The sequence below is a fragment of the Corticium candelabrum genome, chromosome 18, assembly GCF_963422355.1.
Source record: "Corticium candelabrum chromosome 18, ooCorCand1.1, whole genome shotgun sequence".
In the NCBI taxonomy this organism is placed as follows: domain Eukaryota; kingdom Metazoa; phylum Porifera; class Homoscleromorpha; order Homosclerophorida; family Plakinidae; genus Corticium; species Corticium candelabrum.
The window spans coordinates 5948341-5963370 of NC_085102.1; the positions used below are offsets into that span (position 1 = coordinate 5948341).

Sequence of the window (15030 nt, forward strand, 5' to 3'; positions counted from 1 at the left end):
ATGCACGTGACCACTAAATTAAGACAAGTGAAGGTTTAGTATAACTACTATAGCTCCAAATTCAGTATTGTAGTGGTATTGGTACTGTATGCTTTCCAATAAGTAAAATTCTAAGGATACAGGTTGTAACAACGTTAATATTTGTCTATTAACATTAGCTAACCATAGGCATATCGACAGCAACAAATTTATACTCAAAAAGTGTAGTGTAAATATGAATACAAGGTACATCAAATCATCAGTCCTTCTAAGAACTGCCTTGCTACTTCCTTTTAGCTATCGCCTGAATGCACTGATATGCACAGCACGTTATATGAATTTGAGCAAGGCCGCTTCCATTGCTGTAGTAGTTTGTACTCTGCTGCTTTTGAAGCTCTGCCTTTATCTGAACGCTCAGATGAGAACCAGTCTTTACAATTAAGGTCTGTTGATCTGCCATCTTTTGATGAGCCATGCCAGAGATAGCTGCCAATGCTAAAACACCACCTACTTAGCTCAACATCCATGACTGAGACTAAAACACAATACACATACCCAGAGTAGTCTTCTGATAGAGGATGACCACTGAACGTGTAGACTTGAAGATTTTGTGAAAATCTGGCCCCACGTCCATCCACAAAATTATCCCAAGAAGGAAACAAAAGCTCATCCTAGCACACAACAATATGCAGATGATAACAGAATGCAAGCAGACAACAAACATAAATCCAGCAGACAAAACACCAAAACACACTGCAAACAAGCAGTCAGCCGTGTCAAAAACGTGGCAACAATCAAAAGTGATACAAAACATCATCTGATAACAAACTCATACCTTTATATTTACTATCTGGGCACCATAATCATGAGATGCCAAAATCCACCAAAATGGCTGTATCGATGAAGCTAGTAGTGCCCTGTAGACCTCTTTCCTACCAGCTCTCTTTGCAGCCTCTCGACACATGTTGTCTGCTCCTGCTATGCCACCCAAATTGCCACTATACAAGTTATCCAAAGATGCCACGTAAACCTGACAAGAAAACACATGTACAGTCAATTGTCTGGGAAAAGAACAACAATGACTGTAAAGCTAGCCCTCCTAATAAAAGACAACACTTTCCACCGCTTAAAATGTAGAAATAAACGGGTGTAATCATCTATTTATTCACCTACCAGGCTACACTAGTCTGACTGACTGTCTGATTTCCTGCCTTTCTATGTCTTCTATAAACTAACTACTGACCTGCTCACAGCTATTAGTCCTACTACTAGCCATACCTGGTCACAATCAGAGTTATGAATAAAGTTACGAGTACATTGGACATCCCTAAAACAATCACCATGCAATGCTATATTTCATTCAAAGCAACCATACAAAAATAATACTAAAACTATACATTCCTTGATGCATCTATGCACACCCCTCAGAAAAGTCTCAACATGTCCTACTCTAGCCATACCTTATCTTGTCTTCCTACTGCACGACAGCCAGATAGATCAAGACGACAATTGTTAGTACAGGCTAGCTTCCCTTGTGCTCTAAATTACAAATACTATCAGTGTGACAACAGCACACGAGTAGATAATAACAACGACTTTCTACACAAAAAAGACCATAAGTGCATGTGCACCCACCCAGGGCCATAAACAACTTCACAACTTCTGTTAAGCAATTCATCACCATCACATTCCTCCACACCTATCCAAACGTTGTTATCGCCACAAGTAGCTCTCTTACAAGCTAAAACAACAGCAACAAGATTCTGTAACTGTGTTCAGTTGTTTCTCTGCCATTCCAAGTTACATACCAACACAAGAATCACCATGAAAAGCATTGCCATCATCACACTCTTCAGTAGACTCATCTACATAACCATCTCCACATGGAGGGTTCTACATACATCACATAAATGCCATGCCACCCACACTGGTACTCTTGAGTTTTCACACATTAATCAGCATACCTCCACAAGAAGTCGATGCCACTCTCCATTACGGCGATAATAAAAGCCATGGCTTTCTAAAGCATAAGCAACAGAACCTTCGGAAGGACTAGAGATGGTCTCTATGTCAATCAGCTTGTCAAACATGTTAAACTATACAACAACAAAAACAACAACACCAATAAATCATCTCAACACCAAACAGTTAAATTCTTTGAAGATCTTACCACTGCTGGCTGTCCTGGTGGCCCTAATTCTCCTTTCTGGCCTTTATTTCCAGTGCTTCCTGCAAATTAAAGCACAAATAATTCCTTTTGTAGGTAAAAGCCATCAGTGCATTATGATAATAAAGATAGCACACAGTGCATTATGATAATAAAGATAGCACACAACCTACAATACACAAATTAAACTATTCACACCACTCACTAACCTGTAAACGATTACATTTCAAGTTTGCAATTGTCATAACTACATCCTGCATTGTTATCAGTACTTACAAGTTACCTTAAAAATCAGAAACCCTTTTCCCTACTTCGAAGTCAAACTAAAAACCTTACTACAAAATGTGCAATCAGCAATGTCATAGCCTTCTTATCTCTAAATTAAGACTCAGTTATATGCTTACATACATCAAATTGCAATAACCAAAGTCAATACTCTCAACACACATCTAACCATCAAGGGTGATTCAACAACCCCTGTACTAGCCACAATAACAAATAATAAAATACAATGTAATAAATAGCAACAAGCCATTGACTGCAGTTCACCTTTTCTGCCTATAGGTCCAACTGGTCCACGAAGGCCTCTGCCGCCGTTCGGACCTACTGGTCCACCTTCCCCTTTCTGTCCCTTTACTCCAGGTAAACCTTCACCAGGAGGACCTTGACGACCAGGAAGACCTTGCAGACCTCGTGGACCTTTAGCTCCATGCAGACCAGAAACACCCTGTGGCCCGACAATGCCAGATTCACCTTTTGCACCGATCAATCCTGCCTCACCTACCCATTACAAACACATAATGTCATTACACACAAACAAACATATCTCAACTGATGTACGACTACCTTTACTTCCCTTCTCTCCAGGCAACCCACTGCTTCCCTGTTTTCCTGGCTCCCCAGGTAAGCCAGGGTTCCCACGAATTCCAATGCCTGGAGCTCCATCCAAGCCCGCTCGTCCATCTACCCCAGGCCTGCCTCTCTCTCCTTTTGGTCCCTGAATTCCATCTTTCCCTCGATCGCCACCTTCTCCTTTGTCACCATTCCTTCCAACTGACCCTTTGTTCCCCTTTTCACCTTTGATACCCATAGTTCCCGGTAATCCAGCCAATCCATCTAATCCTGTTGCTCCAGGAAGTCCTGGTTCCCCTTTATCCCCTTTCTCCAAATCTCCTGACGCCTCAACAACAGTTGACACACCAGGTGGACCAGGTACTCCTTGTTCTCCTCTCTCCCCTTTTAATCCTTGCTCTCCTCTCTCACCTTTACTGCCATCTTTACCATCTTCTCCAACAATTCCTTGTTGTCCATCTCGTCCAGTTTGTCCGACTGCACCAGCGTCTCCCTTCTGCCCCTTTTTGCCATGCTTCCCTACCCCTCCCATCTTCCCGTCTGTACCATTTCTTCCATCACGACCATCTTTACCAGGACGCCCTGTGTCTCCAGCACTACCCTCTTCTCCTTTCTCACCTTTCTTGCCAATGGCAATACCTGGTGACCCTGGTAGTCCCATTTCTCCTTTCTTGCCTTCTGGGCCAACATCGCCTTTCTCACCTCGTTCTCCAGCTTCACCTCTTGTGCCCTTAAGACCTACTGATCCATTAAATCCATTAGCTCCACGTTCTCCGGGGCTCCCTCGGACCCCAGGAAAGCCATCTCTCCCTGACGATCCTCGTTCACCTTTACGCCCTTTCATTCCCATCTGTCCTTGTTCTCCTTTCATTCCTTGCACACCAGACTCACCCTTTTCACCAGGTTGTCCACTTCTGCCAGCACCACCAGTTTCTCCTTTGTCACCTGCTTCACCTTTAGACCCTTCGTCTCCATTTACTCCCTTAATGCCTTTTTCACCTTTCCTTCCCTTCAGCCCCAAGGATGCATTTAAACCAAGTATACCAGGTGCTCCTGGCAAACCCCGTGCACCTTGTAAGCCTTGCTCACCTTTGTCTCCCTTGAGTCCATCTGATCCACGAAGACCATCTGTACCCGGCCGTCCATTCTCTCCAGGCTCCCCTTTCTTTCCAGATTGACCTGGTAACCCATTTTCTCCAGTGGATCCTTTATGTCCAGGTAATCCATCCTCACCCCGCTCACCTCTCTCTCCGTGTTCACCTTTCTCACCTTGATTTCCCTTCTGTCCTGTTTCACCAGGTAATCCAGATGCTCCAACAGGACCTGCATCTCCTCTCTGCCCTGGCTGCCCATTAATTCCTGGCAATCCTGGAGATCCAGGTGGTCCAGTTCCATTTAGTCCTTGTGGGCCTCTAGAACCAGGTAATCCAGCTGTTCCAGGATCACCGGGTGGTCCGGGTAACCCTCTTTCACCAGGTGCTCCAATCGTTCCATGAGAACCATCGTTTCCCCGTGGACCTGGCAATCCATTCTCTCCTTTCTCCCCATCTTTTCCTGGTTCACCGGGGTCACCTACATGGAACGTGCAGAGTTTGGAAAATTCAGCAAGCCACTAAACTCAACAGAGAACAAACCTTTAAGTCCTCTTGGTCCAGGTAATCCTTTTAATCCCGTTCTCCCTGGCAAACCTTTTAATCCAGTAGTTCCTGGTGGGCCTGGAAGTCCAGGAACTCCCTTACTTCCAGGAATGCCAGTAGACCCTGAGGGTCCAGAAGGCCCTTGCATACCAGGTAAGCCATGTCGACCCATGACACCACGACTGCCCTTCTCTCCTTTTTCTCCCTTGGCAAATGCTTTCACAATATCTAGTTGATTCAATTTTGATTGAAGATAGTCAGGCTACACAAACATTGTATTAATAATCAAACATCTCAAAGTATATTTTCCATTACAACCTTACATCATACTCAAACTCCCTCAACTGTTCAAATGTGTAAGGCTTCTTGTGCCGATAATCTACTCGAGCGTTGATGATTCTTCTGTTGTCAAAAAAGAAAGAGCCATTTCTTGCAATCCCATAAGGTCCCGACTTTGCAGAAACATTTATAATAAGAACACCTTCAATAGTCCCTTTATCATCATAATATGCAGCTGTCATAGGAATAGGTCCTTGTAGTGCAACTGCATAATCTTCACTTGGATCAGTGGTCGGTTCAAAGACTATTTCTCCAGGAAGTTCAAATAACTTTTGCAACTGTTTATTGGCCTTGTTCAACCACCTAGATACTCTAACATTCAATCGGGTTCTGGAGATTCCTGTTGCTGCTGCTGATACTAGTTGATTGGCATGTAGATGCACTCGACCCTTCACAAATGTATATGTTCCAGTCTGTCCAAAGGAAATGACATATTCCCATGGAATACGCTCAATTCGTCCATTATTTAGAAAGCCATCTGGAATAGTAAGACGCAGTTGTGCATCAAGAGGTCCAGGAACCAGTCTCACTCCTGGCAATGTAACCTCAGACACAGTTTTGTTCTGTTCCTTTCCCACAATGTGGGAGCATCCTGAGAGAGCTGAATTGAAATCGGAGAACATTTTAAGCCTCCGCATGCCACCCTAATAAGAGTCATAACACAAGGATATCCAATAACTTTTGTGGGGGATGCTACTGTAAGGTAATGTAAGGTAATATAAGGTAATATAAGTATCCGCCCACATAAACATCTAAGTAACTTACCCTAAACAGCAAAGGATCTACGCTTGTTCCCACTTGCTTCTTCTTGTTTGGTAGTTTACGTCCGACGTAAACATTCCCTGTTCTGTGAAGGCGAAGCGGAGGCATTGTCCGTCCCAATTCTTGAGTATCAGTTGGCTCTGTCTCGCAATTGGTGTGTAAAGAGATAGTATTCTCTACCACTACTATCATGATCGTCGTCCAAACGCCAGGAGTTATGATTCCCCTCAGCACCCGTTTGTCAACCATTCCTGGCTTTCCCCTAGGGTCTGTATAAGTCAACATTGCTTGGTTTTCTTGTACAGACAGCCCAAGGACGATCCCGTAGTCGTTTGCGTTGTTCATACTGAAAAGATATTCCTCACCCACGTTCTCACCAACTACAACGCCACTCCTTGGTAACTTAAACTCGGCAATTACACTGAAAGCCATGGGTACACCATTAGGAAACACTTCCGCAGCCGGACGAAAGAGACTCGGAGACTTGAATTTGTACGTCACAACATCATCTGTGGAGATCGACCGACTTATGCCTCCAGGCAGTTTGACCGATGAGCGATTTACGCCAACGGCTGCGAGAAGATCTACATACGCAAAGAACTACGGTGAAAACGAAATCCGTAAGACTTTGTTGCTAACCGCAAAGCAATCTATCTCTATCTCATCATTATGATGATGTATCATGACAAGCACACCCATCCACTGTTTATATGTACATACATACAATAACTATCATCTCTCTTACCTATCACTTCACTTCTCGCAGGCTGCAAAATGCAACTAATGAAGATCACTATGCATGAGTGCATCTACAACACAGCCGAACACAGCTTAGACCCAAACAACACAACTGCGCGACAGCAAACTCCCTAAATTAACGCTTTCTGCAAGTTGCAGGTGGCTAACGGAACGAAGTGTCAGCATTTCACACTATGATAAGAAAACGCGCAAACAACGATGCTAGCGACGATGTTGCACCGATTCGTCAATCCGCAAACCGTAAATAACAAGCTATCAAATGAAAAATCAGAGCCAGCGAATCCGCAAGAGGCGTACATCAACGTAACTCGATCAGTTAGGCCTACGACCTAACCGACAGCACTAAATGAGACCAAACAACTACGGCTAACGATTCTAGACAAACGACGCGGTATTTGAAGTCGAAACTGCGACGCGCATGTGATCGACAGCTTCCCGGTGACACCAGACTAACATAACAGCTCAACGTACATGTACATGTACATGTCTACCTACCTTTTCACAGCAAGCAGATACCGTACCGCCTCTTCACAAAATCTGGCGAATAGCCGCCAAGTTCAAGAGCACACGCACACTTGTCACCTTCGAGTAAGTTCTCAGAAGGTTGCTGCACGGGATATGAGGAAATGCCCACATTACTAGTCCCTCCCCCGCTAAGTAGCGCATTACACTTTAGCCTTGATTCAGCCAATAGGGATCCGGCAACGACCACCAAAGAATCCGCACCGTCTGTCATAATTGTGCACTATTATTGACCGCATCACAGTTGTTTTTGACTCTACTGTTCTAAAGCAGACAGCATGGCATGGCGAGACCAGATGTTAAGTCAACAGTCTTTACTCATTTCAGCGAAATTCCGCTACAGTTATCTTTTTCTATTTACAAAAGACATAAAACAGAACGTGATCACACCAAGACGACTAATTAAATGAGTTTTTACTACAGCTAGGAACTCAACGCTAGTCTGCACTTTCATAGTGATTCATGTCCCTAGGGAGTCGTTTCTGTAATCTACAAAAAGAAACTACATTGCAAGCTCAACTTCAAAAAGAAATGCAGAACGTACTTAGCCACGCACCTAGCTAGCTAGAGACGGAAAACACTTAACTAACTGCACATTCCCTAGATGTGAAACCATTGCTGCTATAGACGCTACTACAAAAACTCTTGTTTTTTGTTTTCCTCCACACACACACACACACACACACACACACACACACACACACACACACACACACACACCCCTCACCCCCTCAATCAAATACTACAGCATTTCTTTTGCCTCTTCTGCTCTTCATGTGCAGTTAATCAGAAAAACCCAACTAAAGAAACAGTCAGAAGAGGATTCAGAAAAGCTGAGCATGTGCATTACTAGTTTGCAGCATATTTTAGTTGTAAAATTAATTGTATACATAATAAGGCTTTCACTAGAAGAAATCAAATTTCTACCTGAAGAGGCGATCTCTGCAACTGTTGCCTTTGTTTCTGGCACCTCAAAGGGGGTCCTTGGCAAACACACATTAGCAGCAGCTGTAGATGTAAAAATTCATTATTGCTATTGGTGGACTTGGTTTCCAAAGTAAAGGAAGCAAGACGGCTCGTTGCCTTTAATCATTACGCGAGTTTCTAATGCACATGTCTCACAAGTCACGAGACCTCTTCTCTTCTGCCTTTTCTGTCTTTCGGCCAGAAGAGGTCTCATGACTCTTCTAACACTTCAGAAGAAGGGGGGAAGCACAAAAAAAACAACCAGAAGAGGTCGCGTGACTCTTCAGGCCTCTTCCAGAAGAGCAGAAGAGGTAAAAGAAATGCACCCATGTTCTAAACTTGATAAGCCCATCTCTAAGTTAGTGATGTTACACTTTAATTTGCTCGTTTCCACATGTACATGAAACATTTCCCTAAGAAATCATTAGAAGAAATACAATATGTGATACATGGAAAGTTTCCAATTTACATCAGCCTCCACCTCAACACAGATATGTAAATACCAAATCTCCTCTCACCTTACTGTCAACATGTCTTGGGGGAAGACAATCAATCTGTTGTCTTTGTCTTTTCACCTTACCTTCCTATGAGACAAACACATCACATGCAACACATACCGTATTACCTAGCTTAGAAGGGCATGCTCTTATAGGTGAGGTTGAGCAGAAATTGTGTTCACGACACTCTGCAACTGTAAGGGCATGCCCGTGTAAGTAAGGTAGCCTCAAACACCCGGACCTCAAAACGTCAGCGCATGCACAGTTTAGCAATTTACCAGATGGCATCGGAAAAGTTTGCGGAGGAGTTGGAGGTTGCTGAAACAGAAACTGAAAGCACAGAGAGAAAGGCTAGAATTTCGTATAAGGTGAAAAGGAAGCTTTCTGCGATAGAAAAGTAAAATGAGTACGGAGGGAACCTATCAAGAGCAGCAAGAGACAGCGGCGTACCGCGAAGTAATCTTCAGCGATGGGTCAAGCAAAGGGACGAATGAGATGACAGTGAGGACGAAAGATGAGAAAGATGGCAGTGAGGAAGAACACAGTGATGAAGGCAGGGATGAAAATTAGGATGAAGATGCTTTATAATATGAAGACAGTCATTAGATAATATGTGCATAGAACGGTTGCATGCTTGCTTAGCTTTTTTAGGTAGTAGACGTGAATCAGTATTTGCTTTGTGTGCATGCTTGTTACCAGGATACCACAACAGCTTCTTCCCTCGCCTGAAAGGGCATGCCCTTATACCTCGAGGTATAAGGGCAGTCTGCTCAACCTTGCGCTATAAGAGCATGCTCTTCTAAGCGAGGTAATACAGTAAGAAAACCACAATTTTTCTAAAAGTAGCATCCACAATGTACATGACACCTAATTAATAAAACCAACTACAATTTCAATGTGAAAGAATCTATGGCGCAAGCTTCAGTGCACACACACACACACACACACACACGCGCGCGCGCGCGCGCTTCTTTACAGTATCCAGGATCACTTGCAACTGCCTTCAAGACAAGAAAACTGCCATAACTTGAAAATTTATCAGTAGAGCAAATACATCATAACCCAAACACACAAATACACACACACACACACACACACATGCGCACACACATACACACACACACACACACACACACACACACACACACACACACACACACACACACACACACACACACACACACACACTGTACAAACTACCTACCCTAAAGGTTCACTGCACATGTGCACACCAATAATAAAGAACAACTACAAGTAGCTTCAAACTGTCAAGCTCCAAATAAATGTAACCATCCGCTAACTTACTTCACTTTCATTTCTTTCTGGTGAAACAGACCCTCTCTTTCGCTTTAGTTTAGATTTCATCCTCTTACCTTCCTATTTCCCAAAAAGACAAATTTGCAGACCGTCAAAATACAATATTAACATGACATTTACCAGACTGCTAGCTTTCTCTTTACAAAGTGTGGAAGAGTCAGTTGGTGACGAAGAAGGCAGCTTGACCAAGAGCGAACCACAAAGAGGAGACAAGAGAAGAAATGATCAATGAGAGAAAAGACGGCCAGAAAACATTAGTCGACAGCAATGGGGTCAAAGAAAGCCAGAAACTCACTGTTCTCCACTTCTGTTTCATTTTCTTCTGCAAATACAAAATCAACACAATGTACAGCAGTTAGCTCTCGCCAATCCTGGTTCAATGATTACAGTAATGGTAACACTGCTAAGCTCAAAAAGAGATACCACAGCACAATATTTGGCTGCAATGCTTCTTTCACTATGTGTCACTTAAGTTTATTTAAGTTAAAATTTCTCAAAATCTAGCTATTACCATAAAAAAAAACAATAAAAACTCAATGCAATATTGTTACAATATTGCATCACAGTCACCAATAGTTATCACAAACAGAATACCTGCCTACTTTAGATGATTATCTAGCAGAAGGACAATATCTGCTAAGTACCACTTATCTAACCATAGCTTACAAGTTCATAATTTGCTATAAACTTCCTGTTCAGTCTGCTGTAATCTGTTGCAGCTGCATAATCTTTCCAGAAATGTATGACCACAGACAATAATTTGTCCTACTATGTCTAAATACTGTGACAATGTTTTAGTGTATAGACCAATACAACTTAACCCTAGACAGTGGCAATAGTACCTGAAACCAAACTAACTAATTCAATTGACAAAAATTACAAAGCAAGCAGCAGACGGTGTAGTTGCATTGTACATAGTTCTTAGTATATAAAGAGCCACTGAAATCGCTACAGCACTACGACCGTAGCACTTTGCAGAGAAAGATGTGATGGGTATGTCTACGCGAGACTTACATCCCGTTCTGTCCATGTGGCAAGTACGTAAATAAGTTGTGGCTCATTGTCAATTCCCAAGATCATCATTACAGTTTCATTAATGCCCTGATGTAGGAGAACAGCCTAATCAGCCAAGACATTACATTTGAGGAGGTGAAATTTTGTTTTGGTAACCACGCTTACTTTGTCCATGCCTAGTAACCTATGTTTGATGTGACAACAACGTTACTACTAAACGTTAGCATACTTCCAAGTATAATCAAAAATAATGCTTTTCTTCCAATATTCAAAATAAAAATTGTCACTCCCCTCTGTTCCACCAGTGCAACAATACACTCAGCAAAAACGCAATCTCCCCTGTTCAAGGCATATGCAGTCAAGCACAAGCAAAGATTGATTTGATAAACAAAAATCATCAATGTTGTGTTTACACACACTCACACACGCACACACCAACAAAACCAAATATCCGGTGTAACAGCAGATTGGGTACGCCCAGATATTGGGTACAGCCGTACCAAATTTCCTAGGAGAATAAGTACAGCTCTAGAAAATCCAGTACGGTCTGTCAGTAGCAGGGAATCTGGTAAAGCCATACTGACTATCCTAGGAAAACTGGTACGCCGGACTAAATATCCTAGGAAATCTGGTACGGCTGTACTGCATATCCTAAGAAATCTGGTACGTATATCGAATATCTTAGATTGTTTACAAATACCCGGCTAGAGTGCATTTGCAGTAGAGAATACTGTCTTCTAGAATGAATAACTTTGCCTTCTGTCGCACTTCTGATTAGCAGACAAACCTAGACAATGCGTAGCCTCACCTGGTGGATAGGATGCCATTGCCAAATAGTTATAAACTTGAACATAAAGCTCCTCCTTAGCTTCCGCGGAAGAGCTGCAACTGCGATCGGCGTCAGTTATAACATTTTTAAATGCAACGTTTTAATATTAATAATAATAATAATAATAATAATAATAATATAATAACATTTATTTCTATCGCATCACACACAGTAAAGCAGTTCCCACTGAGGGCATATTAACACACGTACAACACACAGCTAAATACAGTAACAACACAAGACAAACTACCTCCCTTCAACCCTTACTACGACATTCCTAACTGTAACTTTTTGTCAACTACCAGAAAAAGAAGTCCTTTTACTAAGCCATGTCTTGAGCATGCGCAAAGGTATGAACTAGAAAACGGACGATTTCACCCATAAGCATGCAGCCAGAATACATTTATGTTCCAGCATAAGTTACATCACCGGCGTAGCGTTGGGGGGGACTGGGGAAGGCTATAGCCCCCAAACATTTTGGGGGTGTCATTCCACTTCAAGCAAAATTATAATTTTAAGTTACTAAACAGTGACAGTCCGCTTAATCTTAGAGTAGCATGTTGACGATCGACGACGTTAATTGACTCTACCTCTTTGACAATACACATCATCATTTTAGTATGATAAAACCAGTGTCGAGAAGTCATGGACACGGAAAGTGAACATGACTATCACTTATTTGAGACGTTTACTACGCTATCCGGCAACGGTAGAGTCAAAGGAGACCGCATCAAAAAAGCAAGCAGAAGCCTATCCATCAATTATTTTTAAGTAAGTGTAGTTAAGGTCGACAACCCGAATGACCGGAGAATGGAATTTCCTGCGGCTCTGCTATCTAATAATTTGCTTACACTCCACGGTACATTCTCCACAGGTTATTCTAACTAACTAGATAACCTATATTGCTCGCTATATTACGAAATACTAAAATTGGTCAATGTCGTTTGCACTGAATTGGTCTTCTAGATTCTATTGTCATCAAAATGCCATTTAATTTGCAATTGACCATCGCAGCGAGCCATGAAAACATTTTGGCACGGACTTTAGTAACAGTGTTTCCACTCCTTTATATGCACACTGACGGCACTCAGTCCCGCAGCTTGTTTATACCCTGAAATTTACGTATAATATTTACTTAGTTAGATGTGTAGACTGGTAGTTAGAAAAGTAGAAATGGGCGTGGCTTTGCATGTGAGAAATGGATGTGGTTTCTGGTCTACTTATTACTCCCCCCCCCATTAGGACCACGCTACGCAGTGGTTGCCTGGCTGCTAATTTTGATTGAAACAACTGGCTGATAGTCAAACTGGCAAGTTTCAGGTAGGTAGGTAATAGATGCGAACTCACTTTCCTGGGCTGAACACACAGGTATACAGAATATTCGGTACGCCATACTTGTTATTCTTAGGATAATAGGTACAGCCATACCTAATATCCGCGTACTCAATTTCCTGCTACACTGGGCCTCGGGTAACAACAAAATTATCGTTATATATTTTAACTAATAATCGTACCTCTTTCTTCTTTGATTTCTTTTTTGAAGATCTCTTACTCTCGCTTTGACCTGCTAGAGCTGCCTCGCGGTGTTTTTTCAGCTCATCTCTATATTTCTAACCCATCAACGTATCAACAAGCAGTCCAGTAATACAACCATCTATCTCCACACTCTGTCCTGTTCTTCCTCCCAATGAGCAAGCGACTGTGAACCATGTTTCTCTTTTAGAAACGATTTTACATCATCACTACAACAGAATCATAAACAAGGCTCATACACATCAGCATGTCCTTATAAAATACTCACACAGTAGGTCTGTCTCTGTTCAAATAATCGCGAAGAGTCGGTCCAGTAGGCTCAATGGGGCCCGCCGCACGAGCCGCTGCTATCGGATTTACCCACGCCTAAACAACAATCCTACTGTGCAATACTCTACGGTTTGAATACAAAAATCTTACAATTCTCGTGTCTCGTTTGCCCATATCCACCGAATACAGATCCTAATTGCAATCAATGAAAACCGGAAGTAGTCACTGGGGTGACGGTTTGTATAGATACGTAAACACAATCCGTTCCAGTACGCGACATGACTTTAGTTCAAGAAAAACGAAACTTTAGGTCAGTTTATGTCTGAATGGTTTGCTACTGCATTTAGTGATTGTTTGTCTTGTCAGCCATATCCAATTGACTCTTCCTCGAGCTCCACTTGCGGAGACAGTCTACCAGCAAGAATACCGATCACTTTCAAACAAACGATCGCGTCAAGATAACCATACAACAATAGCTCCTGGTACACCCAAACGGAAGCTAAACTTTCACGCCATGACCATGAAGAAACGTGATTTGAAACCACTAGACCTTTCAATAAGAGCGAAACCTATAAAAAGAAAAGACCTCGAAGGCAGCACAGGATCTATGGACCAGCTGTATCCTAACAGCGATGCAAACACTAATAGTCAGAGACTTCATCTGCAAAAAGATACTGCCAGCAGAATTCATCCAGCTACTGTAAGTCAAAGATTAAACGAGAAGTTCCATGTGTCAAACAACAGGAAAACATTTAAAGCCTGGGAGCCAAAGACAGAGTTTCAGGGGGAAATTCATGGTGAATCAATGGTCGATCATGATTGTCTCAAAGATGAAGAAGTAAAGAAGCCTGAAGTAGCCAAGAAAGTTAGGAAGCGTGTTGCTCCATTCTATGGCCAAACAACAAACAAGGAATTCTTCCCTCGGCTTGAATTCAAAGATCCTGTTGTAACGAGGCATAGGAAACAACCAAAACCACCACCACCACTTAGAAAAGCAAAATTTGATGGCGTTACTTCTTATAGTTCAGATAATCCTGGGTTCATCTCTGGATACCCCACACCAAGACGGGCATGTACTCCTCATGCACCAGAGCTAGATCTATTCCTGCCATCATGCAAGGATCACTTCATGTCAGAACAGAGACTGTCATACCGCCAGTATAATCGTGCAGACTACCATCCTCCTCAACCATTTAGACAAGCTGAGAAGTATGTTCCACCAAGGTCATCTCTAGAAACAATGACCTCTCATAAAACTCATTTCCCAAACCAAAATGTCAAGACAGCCAAATCAGATCCTCTTCGCCCACTAACTCAACTCCAAATGATTGGTGAAACAAGACAGTTTCATGATGATACCACAAACACCGTACATTTCAAACACTGGCAGACAACTCCAAGGATCAGGCATGGAGATCATTATGAGCGAGGCTATACTCCAAGTAAAGCCACACATCAAATGAAAACAATTTACTCCTCGGAATTTCAACCAATCAAATGCAAGCCAGCAACGAGCTGCAAGCCTACGAATGAACTCATGCAAGATGAAGATGATTTCCTTAAATTTGAAGTGACAACTCAGTGACA

At 42.4% G+C, this 15030-nt stretch overlaps 2 protein-coding genes and 1 long non-coding RNA gene across 4 annotated transcripts; 1 reads left to right on the top strand and 2 right to left on the bottom strand.

Annotated features, from left to right (window-relative positions):
- Positions 1-60: 60 nt before the first annotated feature.
- On the bottom strand, positions 61-9756 carry LOC134194284 (collagen alpha-1(XVIII) chain-like). Of its 2 annotated transcripts, XM_062663212.1 has the most exons (17): positions 7945-8489; positions 7745-7817; positions 6991-7506; positions 6482-6545; positions 5740-6320; positions 4959-5618; positions 4633-4897; positions 2993-4570; positions 2696-2926; positions 2150-2208; positions 1944-2075; positions 1788-1872; positions 1615-1720; positions 1440-1518; positions 815-1009; positions 535-650; positions 61-474 (listed from the first exon to the last, which is right to left on the bottom strand). In XM_062663212.1, the coding sequence occupies exons 4-17, from the start codon at positions 6543-6545 to the stop codon at positions 273-275; spliced, it is 4353 nt and encodes a 1450-aa protein (XP_062519196.1). In that variant the 5' UTR covers positions 6991-7506; positions 7745-7817; positions 7945-8489; the 3' UTR covers positions 61-272. The 2 variants fall into 2 exon arrangements, with proteins under 2 accessions (XP_062519196.1, XP_062519195.1); XM_062663211.1 differs by lacking the exons at positions 7745-7817; positions 7945-8489 and adding an exon at positions 8502-9756.
- A 164-nt stretch (positions 9757-9920) lies between these two features.
- On the bottom strand, positions 9921-13511 carry LOC134194285 (uncharacterized). The gene is made up of 4 exons (XR_009972183.1): positions 13442-13511; positions 13155-13382; positions 10093-10119; positions 9921-9934 (listed from the first exon to the last, which is right to left on the bottom strand). It is a non-coding gene; the product is annotated as an uncharacterized LOC134194285 (long non-coding RNA).
- A 168-nt stretch (positions 13512-13679) lies between these two features.
- On the top strand, positions 13680-15028 carry LOC134193582 (uncharacterized). Its single transcript, XM_062662405.1, has 2 exons — positions 13680-13753; positions 13810-15028. The coding sequence occupies exons 1-2, from the start codon at positions 13722-13724 to the stop codon at positions 15026-15028; spliced, it is 1251 nt and encodes a 416-aa protein (XP_062518389.1). The 5' UTR covers positions 13680-13721.
- Positions 15029-15030: the final 2 nt, after the last annotated feature.